Source organism: Buteo buteo, chromosome 2 (assembly GCF_964188355.1).
Source record: "Buteo buteo chromosome 2, bButBut1.hap1.1, whole genome shotgun sequence".
NCBI lineage: Eukaryota > Metazoa > Chordata > Aves > Accipitriformes > Accipitridae > Buteo > Buteo buteo.
The window spans coordinates 15,875,667-15,902,197 of record NC_134172.1 but is presented as its reverse complement, the minus strand read 5'-3'; the positions used below and the strand labels follow the sequence as shown (position 1 = coordinate 15,902,197).

General features: G+C 39.5%; 1 protein-coding gene across 13 annotated transcripts in view; it reads right to left on the bottom strand.

The window, feature by feature from the left end:
• Positions 1-26,531, bottom strand: part of PARD3 (par-3 family cell polarity regulator) — a 462,776-nt gene that overhangs the window by 109,701 nt on the left and 326,544 nt on the right. For 9 of the 13 annotated variants that reach the window (XM_075046174.1, XM_075046081.1, XM_075046107.1 and 6 more), the window contains one exon: positions 9,640-9,750. The exons of 3 other annotated variants lie outside the window; for them this stretch is intronic. In XM_075046174.1, coding sequence (XP_074902275.1) covers positions 9,640-9,750 — 111 coding nt within the window. Of the gene's footprint in view, positions 1-7,702; positions 7,776-9,639; positions 9,751-26,531 lie in introns of all 13 variants that reach the window. One more of the 13 variants, XR_012652929.1, reaches the window with a different exon arrangement.

Here is a 26,531-nt window from a genome sequence, read left to right as displayed (position 1 = left end):
AAAATATGAGTGAAGATGTAAAGAAAAGAAAAAATGCGGTAGAGAAAGTAAATATTATGCATACAAGCAGGTGAAGTGCAAACACCAATTTGAAACCAAGTGACACTGATGAAACTAAAGAAGACATTAGAATAATTTCGTCTAACCTGGTGGAATCTCTCATGTATTTCACCCCTACCTTTCCTTACCCCCTGACCTTCTTGATTCATCCTTTGTCTTTCCAAAGCGAAGATACATGCCCCCAGCAGAGCATCTCAAACCTGCTTTCTTGGATCTTGGAGTGAACAAGGGAAAACCCTTGCTTATTTTGATTTAAAATATCTGTAAATTACCACCTTACTTAGATTTCAATGGAGCTTTTAGACTACTTTGCAGTTAACAGTCTGCAGCATTTCGGGGTGGAGGGTATGTCTGCTGTGGTTTTTTAAAGGATATTTCAAACCAAAGGCAAATTTATCAGGTACAAAGGCAACATATGTCCTCCCATCTCCAAAACAGACATTACCATGACTGAAATTTTCTTTCCTTATTTTCATGTCTGATCCAAGGGTCAGTGACCCCAGCCCTGGAGGATCACCCAGATGGGCAACTGGGACAGTTATCCTGCTGGGAACCATGTTGCATCAAAGAACATCATTGCCATCTGTAAGCAAAATGGAATTTAGTTTTTCTTTTGCATTACAAATGTGGCCAGAAGAGCTGATATTTACACCTATGACAACAGATCCCTGATCATTAGATTAACTTTGCTCTAATCTCCTATTTAGCTCTTTTGATGGACTAAAGTAGAAAGGAAGAAGATCAAGAGATTCAGCTATTGCTCAAACATGACTTGGGAGATCTCCTGCTTCCATCCCTCCTCACTTTAAAAGCACTGGTTTCCTCTCTCACTCAGGCTTTCTTGGACCATTTCTTCCCCTAGATTTTTTTGTTGTTGTTTTCCAACTGGAAAACAATATCAGAAAGCAGCACTGGTGGGCAACATCTGAATTTTGCAGTTAGATGTGTAAGAAGCAGCTGCTACCATATGTGCAAGAAACAAATGACACAGGCATACTATATATCAGATGGTACCATATATCGTACCATATATCAAATCAGTCATTCTCAGATACTGCAAGCAGTAACTGGAGGTCCAGCTACAATACTGTCATCAGTTGGTTGAGCTGAGCCTATCCAGCATCTATGCCTCTCTCGCTGAAATCTAGTAACAAAAGTGAGTACAAAATTCTGCTGCTAGCTGTATTTCAGGTCCATTATTCTGTGTTTCTAGAGCGCTATGTACAAAGTAGCCTAATCCTGAAGTTGGAAAATGAAACAGTCTGAATTGACAAAAATATACAATGAAAAACTCATAACAAAGCAAGGGATAATGTGAATCTCATACACTGAGGTTGAAACCCCACCAATAGAGAATATAGCTTGTAAGTCAGTATCTTTGCTCAGGACCTACAAATTGAGCACCAACACCACCTCTCAGGATTCACTTCTAAAACCTTGCTGGGTCACAGTACTGAGTGAGAGCATAAATCTACAGCAGGGCCAGAAACAGAGCCAGGTTTCTTACAACCCATTAAAAGGTTTGTTCTAGTAACTGGTTACAAAATAAAAGTTCCAGCTGTGGTGTGGATGGAGGACCTATTTGCCTGTCCTGAATGTATCATTAGGTGTCTTTTCTGGTTAGTCAAATACTTGCTGCTGTGTCTAAGAATTACAAAAAAGAGTGGGTTTAGTGCTTTATCTTACTGTTAGACTCCTGTAGTGCAGTCTGGAAAATATGATGGGTTTTCAGTTCTGTTCAATTCAGCAACAATAATTTCAGTAAGTTAGTAATTATAGTACAGCTTTTTTAATTCTCAAATAAGTATTTGCTACAACAACTCTACCACTAACAGCATAGTTTATGGCACATCAGAGGATATACTGCTGCCTTATCCTAAAGTTTCTGGCATTCTAAAGTGAAACACAACATATTAGTGCTCTTAGAAATGAAATTTCTGAACTCATATGATCTGCAAGACACCTTAACTAATTTTCTAACTCAGAATATTATAAAGACCACATAAACTATACTTTTAAATATACTGCAAGGGACTTGGCTGGATCTTGCCCAGTACAACGTCTTGAATCACTGTAGAGGATAACAGAGAAAATAAACTTCTAGCACCATGTCTTAAAACCTCTGTACTTACAATACATAGCTAGAGAATGTGAGGAGCTTTGTTTAAAAAACGACCTCAGCAACTATTATTCCACAAAAGCTTCAATTTACGTATCTCCCAAAGTCAGTATTTTTATGAAGTGGAAGTGGTCTGAGATGTTTATCCAAAGCTCAATATTCTCATGCTTCATATCTGTGTTCTCTTACAAAAATTACTGCCATTGATTTGTTTTCAAGTCCCGCACCCTCATCCATTATGTAAAGAACCACTGCCAAAAACAATGCTAAAAATCTTAGTGAAACTGGAATATCCCTTGACAAGCAGACCCCATCTCAAAATAAGTGAGAATGAGAAACACATTGCTCTGGTTTTCTGATTCACAGAGGAATTTTTTCTCTCCTCTCTTATGGGCTGGGACAGGGGGTGGAAGTTTTATTGGAAAAGATTTTACACAAGTCACTTTAGAAAATATTTATATTCTGAATGTTTGCAGTAATAATGGATTTAGAGGTAATAATTCTTGTGAAAGCTGTTAAGTGGCATCAAAATACAGCAGCAGCAAAGCTAAACCTGAACCTTGAGTTATTTTAAAGACACAGATAACACTTAGGCTATGTAAGAAACAAAAATCCTCTCCGTATCACAGTATGTTGTCTTTTTTCCTAAAAGAAAGATGAAACTGCTTGATGAAAATATTTTGCTTAAGGGGAAAAAAGTTGGGGTTTTCCAATAAAAATATTATGGTCTCTCTGGGAAATCTGGAAAGACACCAAGAGTGTCCTGCTGTTCAGCCCCCTACTCCATCTGATACTTTAACAGTTCCAGATGGCCTTTACTACAGGATGACCTCCCCTCTATTCTTTTATTATGACCTTTGGGTCACAAATTATCTATAGGATGCTGCTGTCATTCTGTAAGGCACTGTTGTACTCTTTCATCTAAAGAATAAAGATGCTTAACATTAAAACTCATCTTTGTTAGGCTGACCTTCCAATGATGATCAAAACAGACAGTTATTCGAATCAATGTCAGTGCTGGAGAAAATATGTTTCATTTGTTGCAACACTGACATTAAGAAACTAAGGCATAGTTTTAAATCAGATCACTTCTGCAATTCTACTTGGCTAGAGAGCATAGCATGTTATACTCATTTAAAATATCAAAAATATTGCTGAAACGGGTTTGATTAGTTACATTGATGTGGTGGGTTTGTTTTTTTAATTTATCGATGTGGTTTTCATGTAAACTTTGTTGATAGGAGGTAATAAAACTTTACGTAGGTTTTATTAATTATTTGTCTTTCTCTGTCATCATAAATGGAACACACTGAACTTGCATAGGAAAATATAATAAATAGTGCCAATGTACTAAATAAAGTAATAAGGTTAATTTCTTTCCTGCTGTCAGTAAATTCATGTTAGCAGTCTCTCGTCAGCTTGACATCAATTAATGATTTTAATTCCAGACTCTTGTCACAGTACTCACCACCCTTTCGTCTAATTAAAATGGATGATGCATGATGAAGGGAAAACACAAGACTTCTGTTCTTGTTGTAACATTTCTATTCATTAGTATACTTTTACAACAAAGGGCTTGTGGCTTTAATGGTACTAGAGAAAGATGAAGAGAAGTTTATTATATGTTGGAGATAAAGACCCTTATACCCTTAGGAAACATATAATACAGGAAGCATTTTATGGAATGACCGAGTCCTTCAGGAAAAAAACATCAGTGTTATTTTAACTACTAATGAACAGACAGAACGGTTCACTCTAAATTTAGGAAAAATCATTACGCGAACAACACCCACTGAAATCACAGCCTTGTTTACATTCACACAAAAAATGCCGTCAGCCTACTGATGGATCTCCGAAAGTAACAGCAAATCCGCCGACACGGAGACGAACGCCTGACCCACCCCCTCCGGGGAGCAGGACCGAGACCCCCGGCCATCTCTCTCCCTCCCCCCCCTCTTTCTGCCGTGCTCTGGCAGCTGCACCAGCATCGTCTCCTACCTCCACCCCGAAAGCACCTCCCCAGTCCCCAGGAACAGCAGCGTTTGACTCGCTCTGCCCTACCAAGGCCTGCGGAGGTTTCCAGCCCGCAGCACCGCTCCGGGCCGACATCCCCGCTCGGGGCCGACATCCCCGCTCGGGGCCGGGGCCCGGCGGGGCCCAGCCGGCGGCCGCGCCAGGGCCGTGCCGGGAGCTCCCCCTCCCGGCCCCGCCGCCCCCCCGCCGCCGGCACCGGGGACATTCGCACGGAGGTGGGTAACGCAACAGCGGAGTTATGGACATTTAATTGCCTCTGTAACCTAAAGAACAAACGGTTATGTTTTCCAAAATAGAAGGGGGGGCGGGACACACCAGCAAGGAAGCGGGTTTCTTTTCCAGATGAGAACTATACATGCGTGGGTACGAAGCACGGTATCGCTCTGCCCTGCGTTAATTGTCCTCCAGCAAGTATAGCAGAGGCTGGAGCTGTACGGCTGCGCTTTCAGAGCAGAGGAAGCCCCTGGCTCCCAGAGCCCCCATCTGACTGCTCTGTCATCCTCCCAGCACTTCTGGAGCATCTGTCATAGCACTTCCACCAGCACAGCTCGTTAATTCTCCTCCAAAAGGTCTCTCCTTATCTCCTCAAGACTGATCCTCGCGACACGGGTGTTTAAGCACCTGTCTTTGCATCCGTTTCAGTGGAAGTTGAGGAAGAATACAATACTAAGATTAAAACACTTTTATGGTAACCCAGAGATTTATAGAACATTAGTGAATCTCTTAAGTCAGTGTATTAACCACACGGAGAAAATATCCTGTAGACTCTTCTTTCAAGAGGAGGAAGTGCCTCTAGAGGCGGATTAAAGCATAAGCACTATTCGCCCATAGCTGGGATCACATACTCTGAATCATGAGATTACATTAGAATTGCAACTTTCATCTTTTAAGTATTATCTAGCAGTGAACCATGCCGGATACAGCTGAATTCCTTGAAAACTTCACAAAGAAGTACGCTTATTTCATTCCTCCGTTATCTACTACCCGGGTACAAAGAGTAAAGTTGCTTGGGTTGGGGAGCACTCGGTTTGCGAGAGGAAGTCAGTTCACGGCTGAAGACAGGGCCGGCACGTGTGGCCTTGTGAGGCCAGTGTCAAGAACTGCACGTGCCTGAGCTGAAGAAGGGCAGAACACAAGCAAATGTTTTTGATTTGCTGAAGATTTATTTTGTGATGAACACAGAGCTGCAGGGGTGGGGATGGAGGTGGGGGGAAACCAACCCAACAACAAAAAAGAAATCCAAGGAAAAATCCAAGGGTGAAAGAGGGAGAGATGAGGGTATCAGAACCTGCTGTTAGAGGGATGTCTCTCTCCAGCAAGGGCCACCAATAAAAACCAGAAGACAAAAGCAGTAGGTTTTCTGAACAGTTCTGTCTTCACTCCTAAGAAAGAGACTATACTACAGGGCCTTGAAGAAGGCAGAAAACATGTCAGGGCAATCGGGTTGCAGGATACCAATGGACACATTGGCTAGGTATTGAGAAAACCCTATCCTGGGAGCCCCTCAAAGACCAGACATAGAGAATTTCTGAAGTGGAAAGGTCTGTGGGCTTCCAAAGGTTAGATCCAGTAGCACAGCAGAAGGTGACCATCCATGACAAAAGTTCCAAAGTCTGGTTTTAAGTCTATCCTACACAGCAATGCCTGTGTAAGACTGTAAGTAGTTTGAAGCATCTCTGAAAGCTCAAGATAGTCCATGCATCTCCAATCTGTAAAATCTAAGACATTACTCTTAGGAAGATGGGCCAACCACAGGTGCATCAGGAGACGCTGGAATTGATAGAAGACCTTCTACAAGAAAACCAAGAAGGGCCCAAGGCTGTTTTTTCAGTCTGTCCGAGTGAATGTAGCATCTCAGTGGCACCCAGTTTTACTAGTCCAGTGATGGATGAGATGATAGCGTGGCAAAGAGGGGCTCCAAGTTAGCATATCTATAAAACAGCTGTGATCTGGCACAGGAATAGAACTGAATTGAGGTCTTATTCAACTTCCTCAAGACTCTGCAGTATAGTCTCTTTCTTAGGAGTCACAAGACCAAGTTCAGAAAACCTATGGCTTAGTTTTGCCTTAAGGTTTTGATTGGTGCCTTTGCTGGGGAGAAGCACCCTTTCTAACAGCACACCACAGCCCATCTGCATTTTCAGATCAGTGCTTGGCAGATACTCGAGGATAATGCAAGCAGACTTCTTTTTCTGCAGTAAATCAGTGTTAAAGAATAGTGACACGGGGACAATGTTCTACAGCCTTGGATGAACTGTTAAATCGACATTTGGAAAATTTACAAATAGCAAGCATTTTACAGCAATTTTGGCAAGATTGGTGGGTCGTCTCCTCAGCTGATGCTCCTAATTGTTCTAGTATTCTATTTCATTGAAAGCTGCCTGTATTTTCAACTAGGTAATTTCATTTTCTTCTCAAAAGTACTTTAAGATTTTCAGTAAACACATACCATATACAGCTTAAGAGATACACAGCTTAAGAAATATGCTCCTTAATAAGAAATTATTATTAATAATATGTTTATAAAAGGCAATTTTATTCATCTTAATCATGGTAAATTGAAGAGCATTAATTTGCTTATTTGTCTCATAATCAATATGAACATTACTTTTAAGATTTTAAAGAAAATACTGTTGTAGGCACAATACTATTAAAATTATCAAGTCAAGGCATAATAATTCCATAAAATTGTGGGCATGATTGATTTTTTAATGGACCGTTCACTTGTTCTCTGACCCCCTAAGGATTTTTGCTCCTAGCCTCTCATACATAGTAAATTCATTAAATCCAACCTATTTCCCCAAAGTATTGCATCATTATAGAGGTATATAGTATCAAATACCAAGTAAAATAGAGCAAGTGACTTGTACTGCTAAAAACATCAAGGAGGAAAAAAAACCACAGAAAACAAAGTTAAAATCGCAGCCATTATGAACCAACACTGACAGTAATATTTCACTCGGTCTCCTAGTAAGCATTTTGAGGGATTGTTCAGTTAATTGCAAGAGTACTCTTCATTAATAGCATGTATCTAACATCATTATTTTGCAGGATCAAAAGGAAACTCTCTGCAATCTAACTGCAAAAATATTTAGTCTCTGTGGACCAAATCAACATCTGAATTTTTCAGAAACATAAGGAAGGACCTCACACATTTGGTTGCTATTTTATTGTCTTTTATTAGTTGTACATGCCACTACCCCCAAAAACTTGCATTCTCTTATAGACATAACACAAAGGAAAGTAAATACACAGTTAGGGAAAGAGAGTAACGGGAGGAGGAGGACCCGTGTTACGATAACATCAAGCTGTTATGAAGTTCTGGCACATGCATTTTCTGCAGTTTCAGTGAACACATAAAATTGTTTTTATGACACACGAGGAGTGAGATTCCAGGAAAGTTTCAAATTGGTTAGCACAACTTGATGGACAGGGATTAGGAATTTGCTCCATGCATTGGGGGCTATACAAATAATTTCATAGTTCTACCTTGGTACCCAGCGTGACTATTGCAACCTCTCTTACATCACCACATGGACAGTCTATACTCTCACCATTCTTACTGAGAGACACAGAGAGACACAGAGAGACAAAGAGAGAGAACGAAGAGAGAGAACATGTTACTAACTCAAACCTCAAGTCTTTCTTCTTTGAATAAATGTATATGGCTGATTTTCTGGGGACCTAAGGTTACTAAGAAACCCTCTGTGCTGGGCAAGCTCAAGTTCAGCAGAGCGTGATAAGCCAGTTAAGCCAGGGGTCAGCGCTGTGCACGTGTGGCTAACCTTCCCCCTGCCCTGAGCTGGCTGGAGCGATGGAGGCGGCTTTCAATGGCTCCGCAACCCTGGCATGACTTTATCCACAAAGTGGCTAGTCTGACCACGCATAAAGGGAAGTTAACTGCACAAACACCCTCATATCCAAAGTCACTTATTTCCGTCAGTTCCAGTATTCCCCTTTACTGTTTAATCTGAAAGCACATTACTCTTAAAAACAGGAACAAATTTAATGACTCTCCTTCACTTTTGTTAAAAGAGAAAATAAAAACCAATCAGACAAGTAAAAAACAACCAAGCACTGTGATCCAGCCACCCTCTACTGTCAGAATGGATGGAGAAAGACACGAATAAATTTTTACATCGATTTATGCTAGTATATCTGTTAAGGAGTAAAAGAATTCCCATAATATAATCCAAACAGATGGTCACAAATGATAAAGTTTCTGCAGTTTAACAAGTTACTACTGAACTTCATTAACTAATAAATATATACTCCTAGCCTGCCTTAACTGTAACGTAAATCGCTCAACCCTAAAAGAACTGAAAGCAAACCATTTTAGGTTTTACTGAGGAGACTACACAAGAGTTACTGTGGCTCTGCTGTTCCAGAGAGCTGCTCGAGTGATGAAGACATCATTTATAAACTTCTATTCTTACGTACAGAAGACCAAGGTGCATAGAGATGATGGTTAAAGGGATCATTAGGACTAACTAGTCATACCTCCTGTACAAGGACAACATTTCCCTCCATAATTCCTGCATCAATCCTCAATTTATGGCTGAGCTATAGCATAATTTTTAGATAAATCTTTCCAATTCGTAGTTCACTTTCACTGCTAAATGTGTCTGAACCTATTTACCATTCAGCATTCAAACTTTGTAACCCTTTAAAGTTTGTCTCCTTACTGAAGAGACGTCTACTCAAAAAGGTCTTCTCTCCACACACGTTCCCAAATACTAGTTAATTTATGACCTAAGCTTTCCAAGATTTTGACTAAACTGATATAAGAGATACCAGAGTCTAGGCCCCAAATATCTAGGGCTACAAGAGACAGGATGAAAAGTAGATTGGAAATACTGAGAAGAGCATATGACATATACATTACATAGGTTCTTAATGTTAAGGGGAGCTGACAAGGAAAAATAGAGGTACTCACCACTCATTTTTACAATTAGCAGTTTAATATACATATCATTCCATAAACAGACTGCATGACATAAATAGACTGAACTCCAGTGACAAATATACTGGTAAGTATAATTTTTAGGTTTTTTCTAAATTTATCAATGAAAAAACTAGATATGCAAGACTTTGAAGAAAAATACAAAACATACTTCATTCTATATAAATATTTGTTTTCTGAAAATGTCAATAAAATCAGTTATAGAATATATAGAGAAAACATTTCATTTTATTACTTCAGTCTCCTCAATAAGGAAAGCAGCTCTGGCTCTATAAAAGATGCTTAATGCAGCCAAAGAAGCTGTTGATACTAATGTCCAAAATAAATCCAGCTTTGTCTTGTTATTTAAAATATATAAACATATCAACATTTGGGAAATTTCATCAGTGAAAATTGAACTTCAGTTATTTAATTTAAAAAACAAACTCTCTCTATCAAGTTTTAAGCAAATACTGAAGTCTACCTCTCCTGTTCTTGCTTCATTCGTATTCTCTCCTCTTCTGAAGTAAGAGCTTCCTGCACTTTTATTTTACCAGTTTTCTCACTCTTGTCATCTTTGCGATGTTTGCCAAACCTGTTAATAACACACAAAAAAAGAATCTAACTTGTGAAATGAACAAAACTGTATTTTCCTTTTCCTATGACAAAGAGAGTCTTCCAAGAAGGGCTGCTTGGAAATCAGGAAGGGAAAGTGCAAAGACCTCAGAATGTCAGTATTTACTATTTCAGGCTGCTTTCAGGGTTTTTTGCATAGGGTTTTTTTTAATTTTATTTTATTTTTATTTCACTCCTCTTAAAAGTTTATAGAATTCCTCACTAAAGAACAGAACAAACCAAAAAAAAAAAAAAAATAGGACCACATTCCTTTTTTCTGCCAGGATTTTGGGGTCACTGTTCTTAAATACATAGTCAAACAATGTTTTAGAAATTACTGAACACTATAACTGCCAAAGAACGCAACTCAAGTTTACATTAAGTGAAGGCTTTCACGTATGAACTGCAAGAGACGCAGCGCTGTATGTCTGACAGCTGCCCAGAGCACAGTACCACCCTTTACACCCGCCCCACAGAGCAGTTTCAGCACACAGTGGATGCCATCCAAAAATGTAAATTTATTCTTTTTCAGCACCAAGGGTTTTTTTAAACTTCTTACTTGTGACTCTTTTCCCCCAAGGGTGTTCCAGTGCAAGGAGGGTGAGTGGAGAGATGAAGCTGGCTGGGCTGTCCCAGACAGAGTGGGATGCTGCCAACCCAGTGTTTGCCCTCTGCACGTCTCCTCTTTGCCTCTACTGGCTACAATTCAAGTATTTTAGCTTTCTTACATATTTGCACATTCTACTGTTTTCTTTTAAACTTTCAGGGAGAGCACAGGTTGGCATTTGAGATACTCAGTTATTATTAGGACAAAACTGCATGTATTTCTTATTTCTTAGGTATTTCAGACCTACTCTGAAAGGAATGACTTGTATAGAGGGAACCAGACAAACACTTAAATATAGCCGTTAAATACATCTAAAGTTTAGATGTCAATTTTCTATTTAAGGCAGAAGGGATAACACATATCTATTAAACAGTATCTTATTACAATACATACCTATTAAACGTGGGATCATTTATCATACCAAAAGAAATAAGAATTTTACTTTTTTTTTAATCAAACTCTCAGATGAGAGCAGCCTGACACTTGTGGCACTTCACGCTCAGGTTCACATCAAAAGTGAAATGAAAGCACTGAAACATGCTAAGTCCAGCAATGGTGCAGACAGGACACCCTGAATGCTCACAAACAGCAAAATAAAACACAGAGTTCTTCTGATCCATGAATGTAAACTGTTTAAAATATTTAGAGTCTACCAGGCATAGATAATATTTTCCTTTTTGCTCCTGTTGATTCTAATACAAAGCCATTATGTGGGGTGAAGATGTACTACACAGCAACCCTGCAGAATGATTACTTTCTGGCCACTCAGTCAAGAGATACTATTATACCGCGTAATCATGTTTATAGCTCTTAGAGCAGCTGTTTAAAAACACAACACAAAAATACAGCATAGGAGCATGTACAAAAACTTTAAAGTGTGTGGCTGTTCTCCACAGTTCCCAGATTGCTCATTTCCGAAGTAATTCAGGCATCTGAAAACTAAAACTGTTCATTAATAATCATCTGAAAAGGGAAAGGCAGAGGACATGATAGCGTTAAGAAACACAAAATAGGACATAAAGTCTCTGATTTTATAATGTTACATGGAAAACTGACATACTTAAATTCAGTGACTAGAAACACCAGCATGTATCTTTTAAAACATCCACCTATTTATTAGAGAGTAGTTAAAACCATTATACAAAACATTTACATATATGACACAAGAGATTCAAATCAAGTTCTGGATGTCGTAAGAGAACGGTTAATTTAAAATAGCCCTAAATCCTCTAGCCAAGAGAGGAGTTTTGGCAGAAAAACAGTGGAACTGAGCCATTTTACCCTGATACACAGAAAGTGCTGGGGGTGGCAGGGGTCTGACTGACGGAACATGCAGAGCTGCGAGGAGACATACAACATATGTGGTACTGTACCACAGCATCTCTGGGATGCCAGCGTTTGCTTCTGTCTCCTGTCCTTCCTTGACCCATTCAAAATGTCAGGCAAAGCAAAGGAACCAAATTCTGGAGTAGCCAGTTTATTTTTGAAAAAGAACTAGTGGTTTAAAAAAAAAAAAAAAAAAAAAAAAGATAAAATTGAATTAGTTAGTACCCATTAGGTTTTGGCAGCAAAACAGAATTTCTACCACCATAAATCAATTCATTGCAAGTATGAACAGAAATATATTGAAATCAATACCTTATTAAAAAAATAAAGTACACAGGAAATTTTTAATAATCCTTCTAAGCAATCTAGTAAATGTCTGGTCAGGCTGCATGATTGTGGGGAGAGTATTTCTAACATTAGCATGTAACGCAAACCTAGCAAAAATCGATGGTTTGAGTTTCCAGATCCAACTGCCCAAGTCCAGAACACACCACGCTTGTCCTGCGTTTCAACAGAGGCAGAGGTAGGTTTACCGCACAGGCAGCACTCAGAGCAGCAGAAGGTTCAATTTGCTTTGACTCATGAGCAAGCTGTGGCAACAACCCTTCTTCTCTTTCAGGGTTTTCTTCCCACCATCGGGCAATGAGCGTTCCTTCTGCCCTCGGGGACCATCCTGATAGTCTCCAGAAAACATCTCTGGTCCTTTGCCAGGCATTTCAAAGGGTGGCCATATTGTTCCCACTCTGACCGGAGACTTTCCAGTGCCCATCTCTGACAAGCTCTGTGGTCATCCCGGCAGTGGACAGCCTGGCAGAGTATGAACCACGGTGATCTTGCAAAGTTGCCTTCTCTGGACTTTGTCACCCGCAGAAGTGATATATCTGCCATAATCACCACTGCCTGTAACAAGTTCAGCAACATTAACTGCACTGTCCCTATACTCGAACCCAGAATAATCAACGCCATCCTCCCCCCTCCCTGATTGTGGCTTCGTGTTTTTAACGCCATCACCTGCACAGATAGCATCTCCATGATACTCTTAAGTCATGGAGCTGCAGAACAGTTTGGAAACACTCTGCCCTAAATGAGTCTGGCTCTGAACAAGTCTGCATACTTTTAGCAAGACCTCTGTGCAAAAATATTTACAAGTTCAAGATTTCTCTTCTCCACCGAGATCGCAAGTCTAACAGCATCTCTGTTAAGCTTCAGGTTAAAATAGTAGAAGTAACAGAAACACAAAGGAAAAACATTTTCCAGGCTCCACCAAGCACTTGAGAAAGGTGCTTAAAAGAACTGCGATGGGGATACATATGTACACACCCCCGCACCCTTTTATTTCTGTAGGGGCAGTCAATACTCCCCACTCCAAACATCATTCAAAGCTTACTCTTGCTAACAGTAAGTGTGTTTGCTACTTATTTCTGTTAAAAGTGTTTGCTCCATGAAGTATGATTTATAGTCAAAATGAAACCTACAGCCCAAATCAGCATCTTCTCCACCAAATTTATAACAGACATTTATAAATTATTTAACATTCACATTCAAGCCAAGTTTAACTACAGAAGAGCAACCCCCAGCAATACTAAGGCACACTATTAAAGTGAGCTGTTAACACTCCCTCAACTGTACTGCGGTGACTACACTGGTGTCAAGCTATTCAAAATCACCACTCCTAATTTCCTCAAGTAGATGTTTCCTACTCTGCTTCATTAATATTAAGTAAAACAAGACACTTAGAAATAAAAATGAGAGTACTGAGACCACTGAAATTCAAGCAGTCTATGCCATATCCTTTGAAAACACCAAATGCACGTCCCACAGCCACCCGCACTATCTTCATAGCTGGTGGTAAAGCCCTTCCCTGCTGCTCTCCAGTGGCCCTTGTGTAGTTCTGTGAGTCAAAAGACGCAAAGCGTGGGTCAGGTCCCCAGAATTATTCCAGGTATTTAAAACACCCCAATTTGAATGCATCAGCCCAGTGACAAGATCTGGCCTAACTCTGCAAAAGTTTCACCTTCTTAAATGTGCAAGTGCTATAATCCCTGACTTGCCCCACGAACATTAATGTGTGTGACGCCTTCCCTGCAACCCACCAGCATTTGCACCATTGTGAAGCTTCTTTACTGCTCAGTAGTCAAAAGGAAGGGAAGATGGAATGAGGATGTATGTCCCATACATGACCCATGGCAACTTTGGAACCTTACTGCTGCCAATACTGTTTCTTCCATAATGCATATATTGAATGTCCTAGCACACCCATGTAATAACTTCCCCCACTGAAGCGACTGCTCACTTAATGATAAGAACCTAAGGCTGGAAACTCCCAAAGTGCAATTGTTAACGATATCTCCTCTGTAGAATAGCAATCACCATCCATTTGTCCTGTGTCAGAGAGACTCTAGACTCTTGCAAGGACGTGGCCTTGAGGATACTGCCAAGTGATTTGATCCCAGCCCTCGCTGCTCACTTCACAGACGCAGATGCTGTTCTCCGCTGTGCGCAGGTGGTTAGCGAGTGCCTGAAGCACCTGGAGATTTACAGGCACTTGTCTGAACCTGTGACGGTCTCATTCTCATTGCTGTGAGGCTGGCTGCTGGGATACTTGTTGCAGTTCTTACAAATGCAAATGAAATGACAACTTTCCTTCTGAAGCAGACATGAGAACTCCACTGCTCAGGATCTGTGCACAGCAATGCTCCTTGCATGAGTGAAAAGGAGGACAGCGTTTAAAAAGAAAGGTAAGAACTACCGTTGGAATTAAGAACAAAACAGTGCAGAAAAGGAGCATCTGTGACACTGATGTTCAGACAGTCCTGGGAATCTAATTTCAAGCTCCTGTCATTTGCTAAATTTAGTGCCAACAATTTGACTGTGAGCTATAAAAGCCCCACCTAAATCAGTGCGCAAGATACCAATCCACAGACACAAGCTACCGCATGATGTGCAGTAAAATTGCATACACTACTGCCTCACAAAGTTAACATAGTAATGATGAAAAAAGTTCTGATGCTAAAGCTTGAGCTACACCAGATACTGTGGAGCACCTGCAGCCACAGCAGCACAACACTGACCTGTGGCCACCGCTTCCCCCAGTCTGAATTCTTAGTCTGAATTCTTTGAAGAAGAGCACAGAATATTATTACTCATGGTGGAAAATAAAGAGCAAAAAGAAAGCACATATTTTCCTCCAAACCCCAAATAATAAAAAAATTACTTTTCTGTTCATAAACATATTCTTCCATAGACATAGCTTAATACTTCTTTGAGGGCACATACTGTATGATTATAGAATAATCTCTTTATAATAGCAACAACATTTATAAATACAGGAACACTACCTGATGTAACAGCTAGTTTATTCAGTAGCTCTCTCATCTAAGCCCTGTTATAAAAAGTATAGCTAAAAAGTAGTTTAATTTTATTTTGTAACTGCATAAGCAAAAGCTTCAAGAAAACACTTCTATGACCAATTGAAATACAGGTTGTAAATTAAAAATACCCGTCTATCCAAGAGTGTGAGAAATTGATGAAAGAGAGCAGCTGAAATCTTGTTCACTCTAATTGCCAAGATACTCCAGGGTTCTACTTAATTTATAGCTTCTTAATTCTCCTTCTACATTAAGGGTTAGAGAAAGTTTCAAGATAAGTGTAAATGCTCAAAGTCATATTCACAGATCCACAGACTTAATCCGCAAATTCAGCCAACAATAGCAATCACAGTAAGTGAAGAAAATAAAAAATGTAAGGACCATTTTTTAAAAGTATGATCTCTAGAATATAACAGCCAAGTCACATCAGAGGGAAGGACCATCCTCAGACCCTGTGATACTAGTTTGTCACATTATTATTAATAAAAAGACAACAACACAGACCTATATGCCTGAAGCTTGACCCTCAAATAGGAAATCCCATGAACCCTGGATAATCTAATCAAACTAAAATGCATACCCAAACCTCTCTGTCAGTCCCTAGCTGGCTTACTTTCAAGCTTACTTGCTTGAATGACTGTCACCAACTAGGAGGTGGCCTAATCCAAAGCCTATCACACTCAACAGAGAGGCACTGACTAGCAAGTGCCATCAGTGGCCTTGGGCCAATGCATCAGAGCAACTAAACTGTGCAAGACTTAACAGCGAAGACAGTGTAGCGGAACATGTAAAGAACAAGCTCAAGCTACAACATGATGCCATATATATAAAATATGTGAAATGTATATAAAATACACATGTAGACATAAAGAACATGTAAATTATTTTGCATAAATAATTATTAGACAGAAAAATGAAGAAAGGAGGATGTATGAGTGGTAGCAACAGACATTCCACATTTACTACTTATCTCAAAAATAGCTTCAGTTTAAAAGAATATGTATCAGCATCCTTGATATAACAAAAATAATATACATATAATCTCCTAAATGGATTTTACTCTGATGCGTTACTGATGAGATCATTGTCATCTGCCAAATCATCCACATATTTCATTAGAATAAAGAGCTATAGAAGAAACATGCATTAGTTGATTAATGAAAAAACACAAAAATTGATTGAGACAGTTCAGTAGCATTATGTTCCTTAATAGAAAAAAGACCATCATTAAAAATTAACAAATGGTAAGTGTCTTGAGCTATTCTATCAGTGCTTTCTGTCTTCAAGGCATGCTCTTTTCCCCATAGTAGCAAACAGTATTCACACACACACACACACACACAATCTAACGCTACTCAGAGGATTTCGCAATGATTTCTGTAATCTTTTTTCACCCTGCTGTATCAGCAAACCCATAAGATTTATATTGCAAAAGATTATTGTGACACACAAAAACATTCTGTTGCTAAAAAAAAATTAATAAGCATAAACAAGGATTCAACATAGCGCACAAACAAAAATCATGCTGGTTAGGGATGACTTGAGGGTTTACAAGCATTCTTTTTGAAGCAAAATTGTGCAAGCGCTATTTTTAAAAATATGCTTGTAACTGCAAACATTTACATATTTGCAATGGATTTCTAGAAATAGCCAGTTATCACATCTAATCAAATTAGTAGATCAAATTCTACTTATTAGGAGGGAATGGAATGACTGCTGGAGTGACTCAGCAGCAGCACTATCCTGAGATGATACAGAAGCACTGTCGTACAGGCATCAGGAGCAAGGCACCTTGATGTAGGAGCTTGTGGCCATAGTTAAAATGGACTCTTATAACTTTTCATTTTCCACGGGTTTCCTTGCTGATGTTAAAACTGACAAAGCAGCAATCCTTCTGGTGCAACATTCAGCAGAACACCTCTGCCAGGAGGGTTCCTGGAGAACTCTGCTGTCCCAAACCAAGAAAGGCGCATTACAAAAAGACATAGGTAACTCATGAAAATGTAGAATACCTCTGAAAAGGTACACTTGTACCTCTTCAAAGTAATGAAGTTTGCCTTCAAGCAATAAAGAAAATCACATGCTCAGCTAGGAACACAGATATTTAAAGCAGGAGAACCGAAGAGATGATCACTCCAAATTATCAGCCCTCTCTGAAGTTGCCACCCTGTGTATGAGTACTGTAAAGCACATTAGGGTCTTCTATGTTATATTCAGACATTTTCTCCCAACAGCCTCTGCCTCACTTTCCAAACATAAAAAAACATTTTTCAGCACCCTTCAAGGTGGGGATTCTAGTACCTCTCACCAAACTAAGGCTACTCAAAAACAACAGCCAGGATGGCACATATATCGCAACACTTCATGTGCAACATCACCAGTGATTCCCACAACAACTTCCTGGAAAGAAGTGGAAACTACATATGGGATCGGTAACTGTTTCCAGCTACTGAAGCTTAATCTGCCTGTCTTTGTGAGTCAGTATCCCAACTTCATCGAAAGTGGGTATGATGCCAAACCAAGAGACATGTCATGAGGTTTCATTCAATTATTTTCATAAACAGTTTTGATAACATTTCCTGAAAGGCATGACACAACAGGCAGAATATTATTCACACCAAGTCGCTCTCTTTTTGCAACTTAAGCATTTGTAATATTTACTTCCAGCATAAAATGGTGGAACTTTTAAAAACAGATTTCTTTTACGGAGAGACCATCTGTTTGCAAATTTCTAAACAGAAGATAGTCTTCTTGCATTGCTACTCATGATTGCCTAAAACTAGTTGGAGCCATTGACAGCTCTAATAAATAAATAAATTAATTAATTAAATCACAAGAAATGAGAAAACAACTTAGAACTAATCCAAACTACTGCAGTTTAAAAACAGGCTGAGAAGGTCAAAGGAAGCAGGGATAATTTTACAATGATAATATTGGAAAGACAGCAGCAAGTCAGCAAACGGACATGAGATTCTTCTGTTGTATGGCCGAACAACTCAGTAAGCAATACCACAACGTACTAAAAGTCACCATAAATAACTCATTTTCATGGTGGTCAGCCAAAACCTGTTAAACTGTGGATTGTGGCATCCCTGAAGGAATCAGGAATGAAAAAGAAAGCTTCTGCTTAGATACAACTCTGTTAGCAATCATCAATGATGGAAGCAACCACAGAAAGAGTACATGACATTTTAATGCACTTAAATAATAACAGTCTAGACTTTTTGAAGTTTGCTTGTGTGGCAAAAACTCTCTAATGTTGTGCATGTATTCAAAAAAGAGAGTGGTTATTTACCACAAAGTTACTTGCCCCAAGATTAAATTTGGTACACTAAGTGTGTGCTATTTGTCATTGAAGAAAGTAGCTTGTACATGTGACACAGACAAGCTAATTCAGTCTTCTAATAGATAATATAATCTTAATGGGCAACATACCCTTTCATTACTGTCATTTAATGTACTTACAAATGCTCCTGTCCCCCCGCTCAGACAGAATTTGCCCATCAAGACTGCAGTGCCCTGTTAGGTAATTCAGTACTGGGCAGTAAGATGTTAAGTAATAACTGAAAAACCATACATACAAATTGCAAAAAAATAAAGTCTCACTTACAAAGTGAAGAGCAGGCTCCTGAAAAAGTTTGAGTGAAGGCCTCCAGTATGTCAACTTGTCTTTCACAGTCTACATACATAAAAGCAGACATACAAACCTCTACTTTGCAACACATAATACCATACACAGGGATAAAAAAATTTTCCCAAATTCTAAGCATCAACAGCAGCCTACTGTTAACAGGTGCCTGACTATCTAAAGTACAATGTAGTTAGTGTTCTAGAACATAAGCAATTTTTCTGAGTCCGGGTAAAACACTCCTTCCCAGTGCACTGGGTGCCAAGTCCAGCCGACTGACTCTTGCCCACAGTGTACTGAGCTGGTCACAAAATCTCACCCCAGAGGTGCCCACCTGACAACTGCTGCCCTGCAACCATGCAGCGAGATGGGCACACTTCTGCTGTTGCATTTGTCACACTCCACAGCTTAGTTTAAAAATTGTGGACCAATTTAGGTATTAATAATACTACATTGTATGCCTCTAATTATCAGTGTCCACTAAGAGCGCTTAGAGAAGTGTTTAAACCATGACTACTCTTCAATATGTTCTCTCCACAACTATACTTCTAATTCCCGCTCTGTTCATTTTAATGCATTATTGTTTCAAAATACAATGCTTCAAAATTGCAAATTACATCTGGCTCAAGGGCTGATTATGAGAAATACTAGCACTTCTGCCTCTGCGTGAATAACTCTGATAATAATGAGAGATTGATTGAGCTCCAAGAAGTCCAAATGATGAGAAGGGTCAATTTGAACATTTCTATTAGCTTCTTTTGTTAAATCTAACACTTTGCCAGGCCAGAGACAAATACTGCATCTGGTTACCATGATTTTTTCCAACCCTACAGAAGTACAATTTAGAAAATGGGTACTGGTCTAAAGGCAGACCTTATAAGAAATGCTAATGAAACATAAAAACCCACCCATTTTACTGGCACTCAAGAGACGGAGAAAAAAAAAATAGTTGCAAGGGAAATTTGCTTCAACATTTTCCTGGCAGAAAAGGAAAAAAAACCTCAGTAATACGAAAAGTCTTCATAACTCCATTTTACAACTGAAACGCTTGCTTGCATATATATGAGTATGGCCTGCCTTATGTAAACATGAGCTACAACAAGAAAATCACTAAAGATGCTCACTAAGCACATGTAACAGGCAGAGAAACGAGGACACAAATGTAATACACTGGCTAGTTAGACCAGGAAATTGCAGTAACATTATTCCAACAACTTAGTCTTGCAGTCTTGGAATTACACAGTATAAAATCAGCAAAGGTTAACGTAGACACACAAAAAGTTAATCAAACTACTGGCAGTTCATCCGGAACCTTCCAAAGATTAAAACTTCCCTACAGATCTCATTACCTAGAAATGTTAATAAGTCAGTCAGCACTTTTTCTGTCAATTACTGAAAATCTTTGTTGATACACATCTCCTAGAAAATCAACTCTGTAGGGTAAATTAAGCAATAGGTGATGTCTCTGTATCTTTAGCCTCATTCACATATTTACACTTAGAGGAGGCAGGGAAGGCACAGACAATTTCCAGCAGAGGAAAACAGACAACACTGTAGGATCTGTGGGACAAGTCTAACCAAAATATCCTTAAAACCCAGACAAGCGTGCAGCTGCCATGCTCTTCTCAGAGGATGCCTACGACATCGAACAGCAATTCCCCTTGCTGAGCTGCAGCACCCAAGTGCTGGTGGCTGTAGGTTACAGTTTAGGGTCTCCTGTCCCACTCTGGGTTCCACAGTGCCACCTAAGTCTCCTTGGGGATAAAAAATAATCTTTAATTTTAAAAACAAATTAAAAAAACGCCAATAGGATACTTTTACAAGGTACTCTAGAGCACAACTAAATTAAGCGACATTGAATGCCCCTGAATCTACATTGTTCTAAAAAACAGAGGGCAAAAAGTAACAGGTATGTTATTTTGAAAGTTTGCTACAAAGACAGGGCTAAGGCACAGGACTTTGCCTGAGCCAAGGCTCTGGTTAGTACACATCAACATGCCACTGCTGGCTTCCCATACCTCTGTCTATTCTATCAGCTGATATTCTGCCCTGCAGCTTGAAAATTTAGTTTACCTATGCAATATCTTCTGGGTGGAAAATGAAGAGCGAGACTGCACGGCAGCTGCACCACCGGAACAAACCACCTCTGGAGCGGATGCGACGAGGCTCCGGTGGATCGTGGCTGGGAAGTCAGTCTGGCAGCGAGTCCCCGCAGCAGCTGGCGCAGGGGCTTGCCCAGACCTACCTGGAGCCCTGGAGACACCCGGTATCCCGTAGCTGCCAGTACTCAGAGCTTGAGCTGTCTTCACGGTAACTGCCATTGAAATAACTATATCAATTGTGATTTACACCACTGATTATTTCAGGGCCAAGCTGGGAGCGGAGATTTATTTCAGATTGAAAAGGTGTACAAACCAGGACTTGCATGGCACTAATTACAGGCAAGAGACGTGGGGTGGTGGGCTATTTTTTTTTGGTTCCAGCCACCATACAAATAAGCTCCTAGCACAGAAGAACTCAGACCTGGACCAGCCCCATACATGCTGATGTTTTTGTTCTCATTTGTACACGGTCAGGCACTATAAGAAGTGAGTGAATGGGCCTATAGTTATTTAGAAACCCAGACAGATGATGTTTAAAATAAACCCAATCTTGACCTCAAAGGTATCTGGCTCCTGAGATATTCTTCTCCAAATAAGGTCAGCTCTGCTCATGCTCGGTGCTGCACACAGTATAAGGCAATTATCACTGCCATCTTAGTATTTCTTCTGAATATATAGCCTAAAATAGATCTCAAAAAAGAAAAAAAACCACACCAAAAAACCATGAAAATGGCACTTGAGTCTTCACATTTTATCTTACACAAGCAGTTTTCTTCCTTTTGCAGTTATAAAAGGCAAACAGAATTAGCAAAGTATTTGGAGCTCCACAGATGATATCAGGACTCCAAACAGTTACAGGTGATAATACTGTTGGTATCATTACCTGCTCAACAACATCAGAGAAAAGAAATATTTAACTGTAACTCCTACTGTAACACTACCTCTGAAACTCATGCTTGTGGCAGCATGTTGTGCTCTGAATTTCAGGATTTTAGCACTACAGGTTAAAGACAAAGATAGCACCTATAATAACATTGTGAAATATTTGAGATTTATTTGTGGTATGTTGCTGTTGAAATTTGTAATAGCAATTCAGCTTGCATTCTAAATACTGCTGGCACACCTGGTGTTGAATATGCTAGAAGCACTTGCAATTGGTATAAAAATACACTACTTTCATTATTGTGGTACTCAAAAATGCTGATACAGCTAAGATTCTAGATGCATTTTTGTTATTAAATCCTCTTTTTCTGAACTTTTAGAGCTAATCCATAAACTTTGTTTCTGATTAGACATTTTCCTACTAAGTACTACCTATAACAGCATAGCAGAAAAAAGGAAATCTAGGTACATTTTCAGTCATCCATCCACCATCCACCCACCTTCAAACTAAACTCAACAGCAGCATCTGGAAGCGGTAGATAGCTTATGTTTTTAGCATACAAATATTTCATATTTCTACAACACAGGAAACACCACAGGACATCAATGCCCTTGGATACACTAGCATGAACAAGGTACTATCCCATTTTTTAAATGGGAAATCGGTTCCTCTTGAAAGCTTAAGCAACTTGCCAAACTCCAGGAGATTTCTGTTTTTCAAGCACAAACAACGTAAGGACTAACTCTGTGGATTCCATTGACAAAGCCAGGTCTATGAAGTTAATATATCTACTGAACTGGTTATTTCTAACAGAGAATTTCTCTACCAATACAGCATTACCAACATACTTTCAATGTATAATACAAACCCTTCAAAACAGCCATATCAGTAGTATGCTATTATATTTGTTGAAAACAGTTAAAACCACCAAATAGTTGCATGAAACCATACTGTGTTCTTTTTCCTTTTAGGTCTAGGAGCTACAAGACCGATATAAAAAAGTCCAGAAAAAAGTTACTACAAAGTTAACATTTGTAGAAACTATGAATTTATCTTCCGCAGAAGCGAACATTTCAAAATTTACTGTTAATTACATCATCAGCGAGCCCAAACATACACTGTAAAACTAGTTCATGAAGTGAATGCATTCCAGCAGGGTCTATTTTACAAACATCTACAGCCTTTTCTTGCACTCCTGCTTATTGTAAGTTTGCCACAGAAGCAGTAAAAGCTAATATGCAGTGGAACACTACATTAACTACTGAAATGTTATTGCACATCAAAAAGGTTTACTGCTACTTTGCAAACATGCTTACCTGAGTGCCATAAAATACTGACATAATGAGTCAGATCTACTGCAGTGCATTGCAATCAGGTCTTTGCACTTGTAATGTAAAAGAGCTCCTTGATACAAAAGTCCTTCTACACAATGTCTAAAAGACATTTTTGTATATGATACACTACAAATTTTGTTAGTATTTTGGAATTAGGTAAATATATGCCAAATCATCAGTAACAGGACAAATTGCCCAAAACAGGATATACACACACCTTATTTTGTACTTGAGCACAAAGGCACTGTCTCAAGAAATGCTTGAGCTGCAGATCACTGAAAGCCTGGAAGACAGACCTAGGAAGAACTGCTCTATGGTTACCCTGTTCCAGTACCCCACCCTCGGGAGCTACTACTGACTACTGTCAGAGACCAAGTATTGGGGTACAGGGACTTCCTGGGTATCACTCAACTCGGTGTGATGTGTATTCTTACGATCTTACATTAAACTCTAGAGAATCTACCAAACATGGAAGGAATTAAAAATAATACTTTCTCCTCCTCCAAAGGTAATATAAACTTCATTCTTTTGTGACTGGCTTAAGTCCAAATGCCTGAGGTTTTTCACTTGATATCTGTACTTTGAGATGAAAATGAAAAGTATCAGGATTAATACAATGCAAATTTTATGTTTTTAATTAAAAAGCAGGTGACATTTTCTGGTGTAGCATGAAATAGTAGAAAGGAAGATTTCTGTAGATTGTTTCTTCCACAGTTCCACAGAGAATAATCACCTTTTCTAGCTCAGTGGATCATATCAGACACTATTAGGTATCATATCAGCCAATCAAGTTTGGTATCCTAATACCAATATCCAAATAGTTGCCAGTCCAAGACCATTTAGAGTAAGATGCTTGGAAGCGCAGTAAAAATAACCTGTTTACAGATAACTTCTTCTTTAACACTTAGCATGCAATGGGTGGCTGACAGTCACAAATGCATGCTTAGCTGCATTATTTCCTATATTCTTGTTGTTCAAGGAACTGTGGGGGCAAGGCAGTCCCTGAGGGTAATGACATATCACAAAAATCCTTTAAAATTTAAACTTTTTGGATGACAATCTTATTGGTTTTGCTTCATGAGAAGAATAAGTACATGTTGATTGATTCAGATTTTTTGTACCAGTCATTATTCAGTGTATCTGACTCATATCTCCTCTTACCAAGGACAAATACTTTTCACCAGGAGAGTGGTTAAGCAGTGGAACAGGCTGCTGAGAGAGGCTGCTGAGACTCCATCCTTGGAGATACTTGAAACTCAACTGAGTGTGACACTCAGCTGATGAAATGTTGAAGCTGGACTGCTGTGAGCAGGAGTTGAACCAAGCAGAGAACCCTTCCTGCCTCAATCACTCTAAGAGTGCAGTAGTTTCAGTATCTCTTCACTTCCTCCTAATTCTATCTTTTTTCCCTCCAGAAGAAGTCATCAATGGATTCAAAAGAGGGGGGAAATACTGCTTGCATAGCCCATTGGCATTGTGTTTCTAATATTTTCTTCTCTCTTATTCTTTCACAAAACTTCTCTTCCTCTTATTTTTCCCTGCAACAACAACTTAAAAGCCTATATAAGCCCTCTGAATGCCTTGCACCCACCATTTTCTTACTGCATTCAGGGAAATGCAGGGGCTTATAAACTATTTGGGAATATTCTATTCTGGAAATCATACTGGCTTATACCCATTTTGCCATTTTCACTGAAGTGTTTTATAATTCTGTCTTTAATGACTATTTCTCTGCACAACAGTAGGACACATGGAAATCCTAATGGGAGGCATCAGCCTACCAACACACTGCAAATACAGTTCATTGCTCCCAGGAAGTGAAATGCAGTAGTAAGTCGGAGCTTTGCCTTTTAGAAAAGGATCAGCTGTCCTGCAGCTGCCAACTTAAGTACCTCAGGTAACTGTGACTTAATAGCCTATGTCATCTTCAGCTATAAAAATATAGCAAGTTGCATTAATTTTCATCTAAGACAACATTCCTATTCCTGTTTTTAAAATGGACTTTCAAAGACGACTCTGCCTTAAAAACGTCATCTACAGCATCCGTAATGTATACCAATGTACAGGTGCCACCAGTAGCAAATTAAATTTTCAAAGAACATTTCCAACAGATAATGAAACAAATGTCATTAATAGAGCTTTCATCTAACAGATCCTTCATGTCTCAAGACAGTATTTATTTACCATACTTTGTTAGGGACTAGCACACTGCCTAGTTAGTCTTCAATTATCACATCAGGTGGAGGAAAAAATCCCATTCCTACACAAGCTAAAACTGAAATTGACTTTGAATCTCTGAACTGTCAACAAATTCTTCTCTGAAAAGGCTTGCTTTGCAGAGATTATAAAGTAGGTGTCATCCTTGACACTTGCGTTCTATATTCATCCGGCAGGCCTGGAAGAGAAGCGCCGCAGAACGCCGGGCAGGATGGCGGAGAGCTCAGCTGTCACGCCGCCTGCCTCCCTCGCTTGCTTTGCAGGCAGAGACGGTGCTGTAGGTGTCAAAGGTTCTCTATTTAAACTCGCTGACAAGCAAAGGAAAAATACTGGGAGAATATGTTAGCAGACACTATGAACTCGTCTCTAGTAACAGGTCATCCTGACACTTATTTCTGGATGTTAGCAACAAAAGCCCTGATTCTATTGAAATTTAAAAAAAAACCAAAACACCCATACAATATACCCCCATCAGATTTACAAGTTCAAGATTTACCCTGGGAAAATCCAGTGTTAAGAATACATAGAGCAAAGCCCTGCTTTCTGTCAGAATGACAAACTAGAAAGCCACATACGATTATGTTAATCTCTCGCTTCAAATCTCCCTTGCACAATCGCATACCACCGCTTTCTGTGTTTCGTTTAGAAGTCATAGAGTTTACTAACCACTTAATGAAGCTGCATTCCTTAAATCCCTGACAGATTATGTGAAGTTGTTTGGTTTAGAAACATGAATTTGCCATTCCACTGCCCCCCACCCCAGCGACATCTTAGTCAAAGGCCGGTGTGTTTGGGCCTGCAGGCAATGAAACACACGGCTCCTCAAGGCAACTGATTCCGCCAAGTAGCAGAAAACAGGAAGGCAAAAAAGTGCGGAGAGGAAGGAAGGAGCATGGCTTGCCTTTCCAAAAGAGAAAAGCTATTTTCAATCAAGCTTATCTCTTTCGATCCCTTATTTAGTTTTAATTGGAAAGAAGGAAGAGGAGAATATGAAAATGCTTTGAAAGACATTTGTAAGAGTCCTGGGTAATCGTCTGCATCAAAGATGACAATTTGCTGCATGGCTGATTTAATTTGAAAGGTTTTTCTGATTCTGTGCACCCCAGGGGCTGACCAGAACTTTGAAAATGGATCAGGACAAAGTAGCCCAGAGAATTGCAGGACAAGAAGGTGCCATCAATAGTATTCAACTTGCAGGCAGGACAAGGACTGTGCTCCTCCTCTGAAGCTTGAAAAGGCGTTGTGCTTAGACCCTGCATCTAGGATTGTAGTGGGTCACACATTTTCTAGCTGGTG